Raw genomic sequence first — 14707 nt, forward strand, 5'->3', positions numbered from 1 at the left:
CACTCTCCTTTTTTTTTCCTTTTTGGCCTGCCTGCGATCCTGTCCCCAAACTTTGGCACCCCGGTCAAAACAGCGAGAGTCGCGCGCGGCATGTTGGGATTTGTAGGCGCCTTGGCAACGAGGGGAGTCGTCGCCATGGTTACCCGCCTGACCTTTCCTAGTGCCTTGTCGGAGGACGGAAACCCCTTCACAGCGGACCGCCTAAGGGCAGAGTCCGTTCAGCGTGTGCCTACGAAGGCTGAGAGAACCTCGTTCTATGCCTGGAAAGGCCTAAAAATATATCCATATATCGTTTCTATTAGGCAGCGCCAAGGACAGCTTTTCCACCAGGACGCGCGTCGCGGGGTGGTGGGGACCTTTCCCGCTGTGCGTCGCGTCGCGGGGCGGCCGGAGTGGACCTTCCTTGCTTCTGCTTTCGGATTCCGTCGCTCGTACCGCTGCTTCTGCCTCTGCCGCCCGAGGCTGGTCGGTGGCCGGCGACGGATGGGCGAAGGCGGCAACCATGATGCCCGGGGAGACCCCGCCCGCGGCGGCCGCAGCGGGGATCGCGGCGGAGGCGGCCACGGCCTGCGCCAACTGCGGGGCCCTCCAGCAGGTAGGGAGCGAAACCGGGGGCTTGTAGGCTTCTGAATTCAGTCCAGTGCCCTGAAACATGCCTTATGGCATGTGAAGAATTCCCTGTTCGGTGCCTTTGAGTTCCTGTTCGGTGCCTTTGAGCATGTGTTCCCTTTTCAGTGCCTTGGGGCATGTGAAGAGTTCCTTGTTCTGTGCCTCTGAGCATGTGAAGTGTTCCCTGTTCAGTGCCTTTGAGCATGTGAAGAGTTCCCTGTTCGATGCTTTTGAGCACGTGAAGAGTTTCCCTGTTCAGTGCCTTTGAGTTCCTGTTCGGTGCCTTTGAGCATGTGTTCCCCTTTCAGTGCCTTGGGGTATGTGAAGTGTTCCTTGTTCTGTGCCTCTGAGCATGTGAAGAGTTCCCTGTTCAGTGCCTTGGGGCTTGTGAAGAGTTCCTTGTTCGGTGCCTTTGACCACGTGAAGAGTTCCTTGTTCTGTGTCCTGGGACATGCCTCGGGGCATGTAAAGAACTCCTTCTGCTTGTGCCTGATTAGTAGCTGCTCACAAACTCTTGCATGTGCTGTGCAAATGCTAGACTTCAAGGCAGCTTTGGAGCTGGAGCAGCATTGAAACCGCGGCGTCTATTTATTTCCCCTTTATCAAACCTAATTCACCGCTGTTTCACGAACTTCGAAAACAAGTGTCACTTGACACATATCATTTTGCTGTGTGGTCTGTTATTAAAAGAACGTACTGAGGAATGGTGTATAAAAAAGATTGTATGAATTGAATTGAATTGTTTTAGTGAGGGGAGAGCACATTAGTCAAATTAAAGTGGACTGTGGCTAAATCAGTCTATCAGGTTTCGATAACATTTTCTGTTAGATTATGAAGTTTACATTGTAGTCTATTCTAAGCAGCCCAGTAAACATTTTTGAATACACGTTTATTCATTTGCTAAGACTACTTTGACTTGCTTGTGATCTGCCCTTATTTTGTTTAAAGGGTCTATTGGTGATTTGAACTTAGAGGATTGGGTAGGTTTCTTGGTAATTTTTTATATTGTTAGTCATTCCCTGAAAATAAATATAGCTTTAAAATATATGTGTATGCAGTGGGAAATACAGCTGTAAACTCCTAATCTAAGGAACTTTTGGCTTTTGCTACTGGGAAAACAGGACTAAAATAAGCCCCCCCCCCAAAAAAAAAAATGGGAGGGGGGGAACCATTAGTGCTGTTGAGCGCCTCAACCCCAGAGTCTGGACCTAACAGTCAGGGGTCCCTTTACCTTTACCTTTAAACAAAAACAGAACTTTTATTATCTCAACGTTATTGTACAGAACACCATGTACCTCATAAATTTAAGTAACAGCGAACTTTTCAATACACACACAGTAAGGTTGCAGTCCTAAATACACTTACCTGGAGTAAGCCCCCTTAAACACATTGGGACTTGCTTCTTAGTTAACACTTGCAGCCTGATCATTTGCATATTCTGCTAACAATAGACAAAGTCTGCTGCCCTAAACCCATACATCATAATAATAATAATAATAATAATAATAATAATAATAATAATAATAATTTTTTATTTACACCCCGCCCATCTGGCTGGGTTTCCCCAGCCACTCTGGACGGCTTCCAACAGAAAAATAAAACACAGTAATCTATTAAACATTAAAAGCCTCCCTGAACAGGGCTGCCTTCAGATGTCTTCTAAAAGTCTGGTAGTTGTTTTCCTCTTTGACATCTGTTGGGAGGGCGTTCCACAGGGCAGGCGCCACCACCGAGAAGGCCCTCTGCCTAGTTCCCTGCAACTTGGCTTCTCGCAACGAGGGAACCGCCAGAAGGCCCTCGGAGCTGGACCTCAGTGTCCGGGCAGAACGATGGAGGTGGAGACGCTCCTTCAGGTATACTGGACCAAGGCCATTTAGGGCTTTAAAGGTCAGCACCAACACTTTTAACTGTGCTCGGAAACGTACTGAGAGCCAATGTAGATCTTTCAAGACCGGTGTTATGTGGTCTCGGCGGCCGCTCCCAGTCACCAGTCTAGCTGCCGCATTCTGGATTGGTTGTAGTTTCCGAGTCACCTTCAAAGGTAGCCCCACGTAGAGCGCATTGCAGTAGTCCAAGCGGGAGATAACTAGAGCATGCACCATTCTGGCTAGACAGTCTGCAGGCAGGTAGGGTCTCAGCCTGCGTACCAGATGGAGCTGATAGACAGCTGCCCTGGACACAGAATTGACCTGCGCCTCCATGGTTAGCTGTGAGTCCAAAATGACTCCCAGGCTGCGTACCTGGTCCTTCAGGGGCACAGTTACCCCATTCAGAACCAGGGAATCCTCCACACCTGCCCGCCTCCTGTCCCCCACGAACAGTACTTCTGTCTTGTCAGGATTCAACCTCAATCTGTTAGCCGCCATCCATCCTCCAACCGTTGTAATTACTTTACAGTATATGCTATTCGATTCTAGTAAGTAATATATCTTTGAAATGCCAGCATAACTCAATACCATTTTCCTAATTGCACCATTGTCTGAAAGAGCCATAGCTTCCTGAACATAAAGGTTTTAATGTGATCATTGCTTCCCATTGCTGTGACTTTGAAGTCCATTCGTGAAATCCCATTGCTTGCTGCAAAGTGAGAATGAGTGGAAGAACATATTTGTGATTGTGCATGTATATATCAGCCGAAGGAGAAAGCCTTCCAAGTTACAGTTTAGCATAGGAATTTGTAGTACAGCTCACCTCCACTGCATCCTATTTTTCCTTCATCCCTTAATTGTGGTTTGTATAATATCAAAACTGTACAGTGTTTGCAGGTATGTTACATCACCCTTTCCTCCCAAGTTTTGCTGACCCTTCAAAGGATTCTCTTCTTCCCATATGCTACTTGTTCTTCCACAGCAAATTTTATAGAGAGCCCAGCGACAACTCTGGGAATCACCACTGTATATAGCACGAAGAGGGCAAGCTGTCCTTACCTCAAACAGAAGCTGTATCCAAAATGCTAGAAAGCTGCAGTTTGGCTTTGAGGTTCTTGCATCTCATATTTGATACCTCGGCTTAAAATATGAATTGATGGATGGCATAGCTGATCACTTGTCTCGGAGGTAGATATATAGGCATGTGTCTTCACATTCTCAACTGTTTTTCATATGAGTGATCTGGGTATATATTTTTTTAAAAAACATTCAGGTGCTACAGAATTGTTCGAGCAAATTGTGGCTAAAGCAAGCTATGAGGCATTCCAGGAACCTGTTGTAGTCCTTAGTTGATACCAAGTTATTGAGAGGCTGCCCTTATCCCTTATACACCCAGTAGAACGCTGCAGTCTGCAGGGGAGTTTCTCCTTCAAGTCCCAAATATCTCAGAAACCCTCTGCACAGTAGCTCACAGCAGGGCTTTAAGCAGGGCCACCCCTGTTCTGTGGAGAAGCATTCTTGTTGAAACAGGTACCCAGTATCTGCACTTTTCAGAAGCAGCGGAATATGTTTTTGTTTCAACAAGCTCCCCAAACTTTGTGAGTGCCCACTTGCTAAGATTTAGTCTCATTTTAAATATACCATATATACTTGAGTATAAGCCGACCCGAATATAAGACATCCCCTGAAAATAAGCCACTGTGGGTTTGTGTGGTGTTTTTTTTGGAAAAATAAATATAAGATGTTATCTTATTTCCGGAGAAACACGGTAGTTACAAATAGCTTTAAAAACTCTATTGTGATCACTTGTTGCCTTCATTGTCTAATACTTGAAAAAGAAGGGGCCCAATAAATTCTAATCCATCTTGTCCCTGACATTTTGAAATATGTTTTAAACTACACTAAATGATGATGCTGAACAAATAGATTTCAAATCCCTCTCACCCCTGCCACATTACATTTAAATTAATTTTACTAAATTCTTAAAGATGCTCAGGTTCCAAGTTTCCCACCAAATGTTAGGAAACCTGCTGAGAATTGGCCAGGAAAGGAGCACAATAACATAACTGCCAGCATCAAAACTCGGGAATGACTCTTCATCCAACCTCTAAAAGCAGGGGTCAGCAACCTTTTTCAGTCCACTGTCCCCCAGACCATGTGGTGGGCCGGACTATATTTTGGGAAAAAATATGAACGAATTCCTATGCCCCACAAATAACCCAGAGATGCATTTTAAATAAAAGGACACATTCTGCTCATGTAAAAACATGCTGATTCCCAAACCATCCACGGGCCAGATTGAGAAGGTGATTGGGTCGCATCCGGCCCACGGGCCTGAGGTGCCAACCCCTGTCTACAAGTGTGGCAAAAAAGATGAGCTTTTGCCTGGTCTCTAAGTGAATATAAAGTGAGGGCAATACAAACCTCAAAAGGAAGGTCATTCCACAAATGCAGAGCCACCACTGAAAAGGCTAAACTTAGGTCTGTATATTCTAATGCTTAAAGGTAAAGGGACCCCTGACAATTAAGTCCAGTTGCAAATGACTCTGGGGTTGCAGCACTCATCTTGCTCTCTAGGCCGAGGGAGCCGGCGTTTGTCCGCAGACAGTTTTCCGGGTCATGTGGCCATCATGACTAAGCGAACTAGAGCAGCGCACGGAAACACCGTTTACCTTCCTGCTGGAGCGATACCTAATTATCTACTTGCACTGACCTTTCGATCGGCAAGCCCAAGCGGCACAGTGGTTTAACCCAAAGCGCCACCCGCATCCCTTATTCTAATGCGTAGGATATGCCTAAAATTCCTAATTTCTGGGCACCTGGGGCACGGAGCTCTGTCCAGTGCTTCTTCTTTTTAAAATTTAGTTACTGTAAATATACTAACCTAAGATTATTTAGGTTATTTTCCCTTTTTATTTATTTATTTTTTAAAAAATCATTTAAGTGATTTTTACATATTCATTTGCCACCTACTTCATCTTGTCTGTGATTGCATTGCCTTTCGGTTTTCCTGTTTTTTTGCTGTCTGCAGGCTAAACGTTCCGAACATGTGCCCAGTTTGGGTAGTACGAACTTAGAATATATTATTGGAGTATGGGAGCTGAATTTCCTTAACTGGCTTCTCCTTTTTCCCCCTCTCAGAATTTAAATGAATACGTAGCTGCCCTAATTGCATTAAAGCAAAAGATCATTGATACTGAGTAAGTACGTTGTCAGCATTTTTCTACAAATGTATTTTTCGCCTCTGTACGCATAACAACTGTTTTCATTTTTGCGCTCTTGTGCACAGCTCGACTGCTTTCAGTCTTATTCAAACCCAATGGGAGTAAAATCCTCTGCTCTGCAAAATTGCATTTGGTTTTGGCCCTGATGCAGTGCAGCAGACTTAACTTTTCAGCACAGGAGTTCTTGTAGTCCCCAAAGGCGCTGTTTGGGGGAAGGACTATAAATGGGCAAACATTGATTCAGGTAGCACATAATGCTAAGCTAAAGATGACTTAGCACGAGCACACAGGCTACTGAAGAGAAGGTGACAACAATTGCCCTCTTCCTGCTGTTGTGGTACCCAGAGGAAAGCCATGGTTTGGCGTAGTGTGGCATCCTCCCAAATATAGTACAAGATGTAAACCAGGAGCAGAGCTTGGTTACAGCTCGTGGTTCGTCTGGAATGAGCCAGTCCATAAGCCTGGGTTTGGATAACACATTGAGAGCCAAACCATATCTTACTTCCAGGTAGCCCTCACTGATAACCCACACACTTACACTAACTAAGGCATGGTTTGGCTTTACATTATGTGAGAACATATGTGCAACATATATGTCAGCCCCTTCTGTCAAGAGCTTGGGAGTAACCTTGGATACCTCCCTTTCCATGGAGGCACAGGTTGCGACCACAGCCAAGGTGGCATTTTTCCATCTTTGCCGCATTAAGCAGTTGGTCCCCTACCTTTCTCAACCTGATCTGGCCACAGTGATCCATGCGATGGTCACCTCTAGGCTTGATTATTGTAACTCGCTCTACGCGGGGCTGCCCTTGAAACTGACCCAGAAACTCCAGCGGGTGCAGAATGCCGTGGCAAGACTCCTTACGGGGTCCCAGGCACGGGACCACATTCATCCAGTGCTTTACCAGCTGCACTGGCTCCCGTAGGTACGAGGGTCCTTATGCTGCTTAGGACCCTCGTACCTACGGGACCGCCTCTCCCGGTATGCCCCGCGGAGGACCTTAAGGTCCACAAACAACAATATTCTGGAGATCCTGAGTCACAAGGTGGTTAGGCTGGCCTTGACCAGGACCAGGGCCTTCTCAGTACTGGCCCCGACCTGGTGGAACACTCTGTCTCAGGAGACTAGGGCCCTGCGGGATGTGTCATCTTTTCGTAGGGCTTGCAAGACAGAGCTGTTCCTCTTGGCCTTTGGACTGACGCAGTCTGACCCTGGGGTTACCCTCCCCTAAGGTTTTATCTTATAATGGTTTTATCTTACTTGAAGATTTTTAATTTTAAAATTGAATTTTAACATTGTATTAAACTGCATTTTAATTGAATTGTTTCTTTTATGCTTGCGTTGATATTTTTGTTTTTAGCCGCCCTGAGCCCGGTCTTGACTGGGAAGGGTTGGGTATAATTATTATTATTATTATTATTATTATTATTATTATTATTATTATTATCTATACTGGTGTGAGAAGTGGAAGGGCGTGTTACATTTATTAAATAAATAAATGGATCTGATTTTTGTAGAAATGTGAGAAAGCATATCTGTCCTTGCTAACTACAGTGGTACCTCGGTTTATGAACACAATTGGTTCTGGAAGTCTGTTCATAAACTGAAGCGTTCATAAACTGAAGCGAACTTTCCCATTGAAAGTAATGGAAAGTGGATTAATCTGTTCCAGATGGTCCGCGGAGTACTTAAACTGAAGCGTTCATAAACTGAAGCGAACTTTCCCATTGAAAGTAATGGAAAGTGGATTAATCCGTTCCAGACGGGTCCGCGGAGTATTTAAACTGAAGCGTTCATAAACTGAAACATGGGTGTAATTGGTTCCGGAAGTCTGTTCATAAACTGAAGCGTTCATAAACTGAAGCGAACTTTCCCATTAAAAGTAATGGAAAGTGAATTAATCCGTTCCAGATGGGTCCGCGGCGTTCATAAACCGAAAATTCATAAACCGAGGTGTTCATAAACCGAGGTTCCACTGTAATCTATAAAGCACAGAGATCAGTTTCAATACGCACCAGGCGCAATAATATTCCATGTATTTATTTGTTCAGCATGGACCTGCATTTAACCCCCCCCCCTTTTTCTCTCTTACAGCCACCTGTTGACAGAATACCAGCAAAAGTGCAACGATATCCTTTTTGTGTTTCTTTTCCTAGAAAATAAATTTAAAGTGTATTGCTTGGAGCAAAGCACTGTTGTGGGAAATCTAAAGTGGTGGTAGGGTGTGTTTAAGCGTTAGGACTTTATAATACATAGTGAGCATGTCTGTACTAGGTGGCTGATCTGCACACCCTACAGATGTTGTCGAAAAGGTAGCAACTTTGTGACTTGAAATCTTGGCGGTGTAATTTGCCAAGGCTCAGATTACCCTGAGTTGCATCAGGCAGCAGCACACAGGTAGGGAACAGCAGCCACAGTGCCCTTGGCAGAAAGGAGGCATCCCGTTTCCTTGGCAACAGGAACAGCTTTTGTGAACATTGTGCGAAAGAGGCTTCTGTAACTGAAGCCGCTAGTGTATCCTGGCCCTGTCTTTTACTGTCATGCTAAAGCCTGAAGGTTGCTGCTTTGAGATACTTTTTTTTAAATATTTGGGTGCAGGTGCTTTAGGAACAAGTCTTGTTGGGCTTTCATTGAAAAATGCATACATGCTAGAAAAGAACCAGGCTCCTGATTGCACAGATTGAAAGGGAAAATCCAGAGTGTGCAAGCTCAATATATACATCATAACCAACACTACATTTTGTCCTTTAGGTATGTATAATATGTGTATCCCAAATACTGCTGAAGGCTCTTAACAGTAAAGGATACAAAGGATAAAATGGGAACAGCGTAAAAGAAGGTAAAACTGATAAAAAACAACATCCAATTGAGCAAACTGCAAATCATAACAAGTCAGCTTATTACATCAAAAGTCTGTCCGAATAAAAATGCTTTTTTGCATGTTAGCAGAAGATCATCAGAGAAAATGTTTCTCCTACTGTAGGTGTAGTTTGTTGGTAGACCCCCAAGCCTATAAAGGCTCACATCTTGCATGTGAGATTGCCAGACAATGGAAGGAAAAATAAAGTGTGCAAAGACAAGCTGCCATTCACATACATGGTAAAAGCAAACACAACCATTGACATGCCAGGTTCTGCTCTGTGCAGTTCTCAAGTTCTTGGCACTTGAGAGTAATAATAAAATATCTTGTTCGTGCTTGCTTCGAGGCAAGACATGAAATGCATCCTTTTTGTACATGAATATTGGTATCAGACTTATCAATAGACTCATAAGAAATGCCTCTGAGGCACAGTGGGATTTGTTGATCTGTTGCTGCGGGCATTGAGCTAATCTCTGCATTTCAGGTTTTCTTTAACCAGATATCACAGCTTCAGTTTGCTGTAAGGTAAGAACTCATTCTGCTTGAATTCTGACACTGTGCCCACTGCAGGGTGAATCTCTGGGTGTTAATAATTGGTTCTACTGCACTTTGTCTGCTCCCTGAGACAAAAGAGTGAGGTGTTTACCATAGTTTTTAAGCAAATATGTTTGAGAGTCCAATGTGATATTATAAGGACATTTTGGTTTGTGTTTGCTATGTGGCTTGGGCCCATGGTGTAAGTATGCAAAACATATTGATCTGCAGAAGCCCTCTTCAGACGTTACTTTCAAGTGTTAGCATGTGGGAGGGCAGCAGGGACTACTGTGACTTTGTGTCCATGGAGACAGTAAGATATTGTCTTGTTTTGTTTCCACTCCTGTTATATTAATTATCCCGTTTCAGGGAAAATGACACACTTCGTCACCAAGTGGAGCAAATGCTGCAGAAAATATTGCCTCTAGAAAAGTGTCAGGAGGAGCTGGGATCTGTGAAAGCAGAGCTGGAGGAGAAGAAGGTAATTAGGAAATATTTAGAAAGAAAGAAAGTGGTGAGGCCTGCTTTGAGACATCTGGATTGCCTGTCCCTGAGTGAGGGCTTGCACCTAGGAGCCCAAGAGTGACCTTAAGAAGGTAGCTGGAGGGTTGTTCTGTAATCCCTTAGTGCAGGGAAGGGGAGCTTCAGACCCACAGGACTAACTGCTTAACCCCTTCAGGCCTTCCCATTTGGCCCATGAGAACAACTTTTTATTTGAAATATTCTGGCCCTCAGACCGAGGGAGGAACAAGGCACCGAAGCCAATGGAGCTCGTTCTTCCCTTGGCATGCCAGCGCTGGCAGCAGAGGGACTCCCTCCGTCACCAGCACCCAGCGTGCGGAAGAATGAGCTGCATTAGGCCTAGTGTGCCAGGTGCTGGTGGCAGAAGAAGCTCCACTGGCATCTGGCGCGTGGAAGAAGGAACTGTATCAGACCCATGGCCGATGGAGCTCATTCTTCCCTCAGCGCCTCCGCTTTTCAACATCACAACATTGAAAAGCTAATATCACCCAGCCCTAGTAGGCATCAGGGCCAGTCTTTTTAGTGGTGGTTCCACAGCTGTGGACACCCCTTCTCCTGCAACCTTATTTAGTATACCATATTTTTTGCTCCATAAGACACACCTTTTTCCTCCTAAAGAGTAAGGGGAAATGTCTGTGCGTCTTATGGAGCGAATGTGTGGTCGGTCGCTGGCTCCCTTTCTGGCCCCGCCCCCTTGCCCAGGCCTCCGTTGTTGAATGTTCTGCAGGGGGAGGCTGTTTGTTTCCCCAGCAATATGTGACTAGCTGATTAGATTATCTGTCTGGAAACTGTAGAAACAGCTCCCTTTCCTTTCCTAAAGAAGCTGGCAAAACTGTGAGTTGAACCCCATAAAAACAGGATTTTTTCCCTTTGCAAAGTAAACTCAACAACTTTGAGCTGATCCTCAAAAAAGGGGCTTTTCCCCTTTGCAAAAAGAAGCTGCACAACTGTGAGCTGATCCCCCCAAAACAGGGCTTTCCCCCTTTCCTCCTCTAAAAAACTAGGTGCGTCTTATGGTCAGATGCGTTTTACGGAGCGAAAAATACGGTATGTCTTCTGATTTTCGCAATGCTGTTTTATGATATTGGGAATCAATGCATTAGCTATAAAAAAACATTTGTTTATTTGCATGTCTGTATTTTAATCACCATCTGTTTCTTTAACTAGAGTTCACTCAAGATATACCAGGAAACTCATCTGGAATATGTTCGGGTGAAAGATGAAATGAACAAAAGTGACACGATGTGAGTCATATAAATGAACCAAATAGTGAATTTTATACTATTTTTCACCTTTGCAGTTAGATGTAAAATTATTCTATGTTCAGATTATAATAATGTTTGCGGGGAAAGATAGGGAATTAAGAACCCTCTCAGTGTAGGAATTAATCATATGCTACTTCTTGTACATTTCATCAATTGTTAGGGCCACGTAGCCAGTACTGAAACACAAAACCATTTTAGGTGGTGTTTCAGGCCTAGTGGTCCAAAAGGAGAGGCAAGCAACCTGTTCTGAATTCATTCCCTACCTACCCTTATTGCTATTTGGGACTGGGATTATCAGAACCCGCATTCCATAAAGTGGACTTCACAGGGTGCGGCAAATTAAGGCCTGTTGTTTACCGGTACTCAGAAATGGTTGCTGGCTGAGGGGACATTCACTTAACTTCTGCTAGTCTTCCGGACAAAACAGGCTAGGTTGGTTTTGATCCTTTCATGAAATGCACAACATGAATATGCCCCACAGTGCCCTGATGGAGGGTGCATTCCAAGATTTGCACGGCAGGTGTGCTAGCCTAGCCAAAAACAGCATGCAAGGGTAGGCATGTGCTACATCTGACCTAGCTGACTTCCCTGTTCAATGGTGCAAAGAACTCTGGGGCACACTCTGAATTAGTGCACTTCCGACCACCTCTCATTCTGGGAGGTGGTGCGTTCTTTGCTGCAGTGAATGGCGTAGATATGCCTCTCCCATCTACCACCTGTTCAGAGTGGCCTGTAACCAAAACTCATTTCCCAGCTGGGCAGCATGCTGTCTCTCCTTCGCCATGACTTTTCTACCTGCTCCTCTCCCTTGATGTATGATATATTTTATGGACAGACCGTGTAGCAGTGGTGACGATTGTGGGGTCCTAGCATCACAAAGAACTGGGCGCGGGTCCAGTTTCTAATTCAAAACTCAACCGGAAATGTAAGCCTGAGCTAAACAAATCATACTAAACCTGTGTTATCACGGAAGCTTTTATATTCTGTGTACAGTATTAGATTGAACAAAAAGCCAAAAATCTGTATCAAAAGATACTGTCCTCATTTTTTTGTGTTGTTTTTTTAAAACATGGTCAGGAAGAAGAAACTGGAAACTAAAGTGAAGAAACTTGAAGGTAATTCACTGCAAATAAATTCACATTTCAGATACAGAAAACCTTTAGATTTAAAGTAATACATTGTTGTAAGAAAAGAGAGCATTGCATAGTTTATGTGTATTTTAAGTAGGGTTGAGAGGTACACCAACAATTTTGCCCCTGTCAGTTTACCTTAAAAACCTGTTTGATTCACCTTTTGCTTTTTTCACTGTTGCCTTTACCTTTTGCCCCATTTCAACTACTATCAGGATCGCAGTGTCAAATGTTTTGCTTCTATTTCATGGGAATAAAAGAGAGAACAATTCCTTAGATAAAATTGAGCTAGTTAGTGCGAGAATGAATTGGCTTGAAAAAGGTTAATTATACACCTGGGTGGAATCTGCACACATATAAAAGCCATTCTGAAAATGGTTTTTTTTAAAAAAGCGTTTTAAAAAATACATTGAATTTTCCATAAGGCTCACCATCTAGTGTCACATTGTATATTGCAATTAAAACACACTTAAAATACTTTATCTGCTGCTGTGTAGCTGAGTCCCTGTTTAAATGAAACTGTCAATCAAGGTATAAAAATTCCAAGATTGCCTTAAGTCATGAATAGTTAGAATTTAGAGTGGTCTGTTGTTAAAAAGCTGTAAAGTAATGTCATTATTTAAGTCATAAAAGGTGTATACTATATTTTCTCATGCAAATATATGAGAAATGACAGCAGGAAGACAATTGTGCTCTCCTGTCCTGGCTCTGGGCAGTTGTTAGTAGCTGTGACAAGATCCTGAAATTAAGAATGAAAGCTCCTTAAAATTATTTCCTGTTTGTTTTTGTTCTGATTTTCATGTCACGTATTACTCTACTTGTTTAATGTCCAAAGGAAAGTAAAATAACTGTTAAGAAATTTGTCTCTTGAGTGTTTATAAATTAAATGTCAGTGTAGGACCTCTGCCAAGCCCATGGTAACTGAATAACTCGCAGAGGTTGATCCACTTACAACAAACCTAGTTGGATTGCTGCATAAATTTTTATCAGAGTATAACATTATGCAAAGAACTCAGACTTGATTATGACCATTTAAGGATATCTGTATGCATTTTATGGTCTCACAGCAAACCTTGACGAAGCCCAGTTTAAGCATTTGACCTGTTGAAACGGAAGTGTGCAAATATATTTTATTACATGGAAAGGTTTTGTTGTCAGCGGCGTTTAGTATGAATAAAATTCTAGTTCCCTGCGGCTCATTAAGCAGAATTCTAAGGCATATGGGGCATTTACGCATTTGGAGAAAAAGCAGAGGAGCTGTTGTGTGCAGTTGGTATGATAATCTATGTCTCTGACCAAGCCAAGCAGCATTCATCCAGTGTGATGAAATCCTAATGAAATACATGATGGTGCAGAACTGAATGCTGCAACCCCTGAATAAACTGCTGGAGTTTAACAAATCTGAAAGGGAAGGCATCACCATGCAAGTGCATTTTGCCCTCATTTGCTGACTTTTGTGCCATTAAGTCTAGCTTAATGGTTTTAATGCATTTTGATTATTTTTTTCCCCTTTAAATGAAGAGGCTGCAGCAAAGCACATCCAGGAATTCAAGCAGCTGAAAGCAGAGAAGAAAGTTCTTGAGAAGGAATTGAAGAAAGCACAGGTATCTTTCTTAAGGAAGGGTTTGTTTGGAGGGTTTTTTTTTTTTTGCAGTAAGCGCAAATTAATGTTTCTTTCCATGCTTTGTTATAAGTGTTAGATCACCCAGCATATCTCCTCCTAATGATTCCCCCCCCCAAGGTGCAGAGTGTATGTCATAAATGTTGAGTCAGGTGGACTTGGTATGCCTTCTCCCCCACCCCCTGCTTATCTGTTACTCATTTCCCAAAATTGTAATGGGTAAACTGGTGTAAGACTGGGCTGTGTGGGGAGGACTGATCACAGAAATTGTTTAGGCTGCTGGGCAGAATTGTTGTTGCTTTAGGGTCCAAAGTAAAGAAGTTATTGTTACACGGTACCAATGTGCCATGATAATTGTGGTGGGGGTGGGTAAAATAAAATACAGCTCTCTCCTCCTCCCTCTACCTTGGATCTTACAGTCTAAATTTGGACAGAGGGAGTGAAGAGGTAACAATAATCACAGAAGGGGCGGGATAGGAGATGGCAAGAGTAACAAGGGACAGTTCCGATTTTCCACCAAGCCTATGAAACCAGGGAGCCTGTGACCCTCCAGATGATGGTGGACTCCAACCCCTATCAGCCCCAGCCACCTGTAAGGGATGATGGGAGTTGTAGTCTCGCAAAATCTGGAGGCTCCCAATCCCTGTACAGTGGTACCTCGGGTTACGAACTTAATTCGTTCCAGAGGCCCGTTCTTAACCCGAAACCGTTCTTAACCTGAGGCGCGCTTTCACTAATGGGGCCTCCTGCCATGCCGCCAGCACGCAATTTCCATTCTCATCTTGGGCCAAAGTTCTTAACCCGAGGTACTACTTCCGGGTTGGTGGAATTTGTAACCCGAAGCATTTGTAACCCAAGGTGTTTGTAACCCGAGGTTCCATACATTTGAGAGGTCATGAGGTAATTTAAGCAGTAACCAGAGTCGAATCTTTTCCCACTGTCAGTACTACAAGTTAAGGATGTTAATGTGGTATGGTTTCCTTCCAGAAAAAGACCGATGGCTTCCCGAATGCAAAGCAAAAGAAAGGTGATGCTTCCCTTTATTTTCTCTTAATGGATTTTAAGTGGCAGGA

General features: G+C 43.7%; 1 protein-coding gene across 2 annotated transcripts in view; it reads left to right on the forward strand.

Moving 5' to 3' along the window:
- Positions 1-363: 363 nt before the first annotated feature.
- Positions 364-14707, forward strand: part of ICE1 (interactor of little elongation complex ELL subunit 1) — a 38458-nt gene continuing 24114 nt past the window's right edge. Inside the window, exons 1-9 of one of the 2 annotated variants that reach the window (XM_035101545.2) lie at positions 364-595; positions 5619-5677; positions 7797-7831; positions 9069-9087; positions 9466-9577; positions 10786-10862; positions 11961-11998; positions 13535-13617; positions 14622-14661. In XM_035101545.2, the coding sequence (XP_034957436.2) occupies positions 503-595; positions 5619-5677; positions 7797-7831; positions 9069-9087; positions 9466-9577; positions 10786-10862; positions 11961-11998; positions 13535-13617; positions 14622-14661 (556 nt within the window). In that variant the 5' untranslated portion in view covers positions 364-502. Of the gene's footprint in view, positions 596-5618; positions 5678-7796; positions 7832-9068; positions 9088-9465; positions 9578-10785; positions 10863-11960; positions 11999-13534; positions 13618-14621; positions 14662-14707 lie in introns of those variants that run through there. The other variant, XM_035101550.2, reaches the window with a different exon arrangement.

This window comes from Zootoca vivipara, chromosome 8, assembly GCF_963506605.1.
Source record: "Zootoca vivipara chromosome 8, rZooViv1.1, whole genome shotgun sequence".
Taxonomy (NCBI): Eukaryota; Metazoa; Chordata; class Lepidosauria; order Squamata; family Lacertidae; genus Zootoca; species Zootoca vivipara.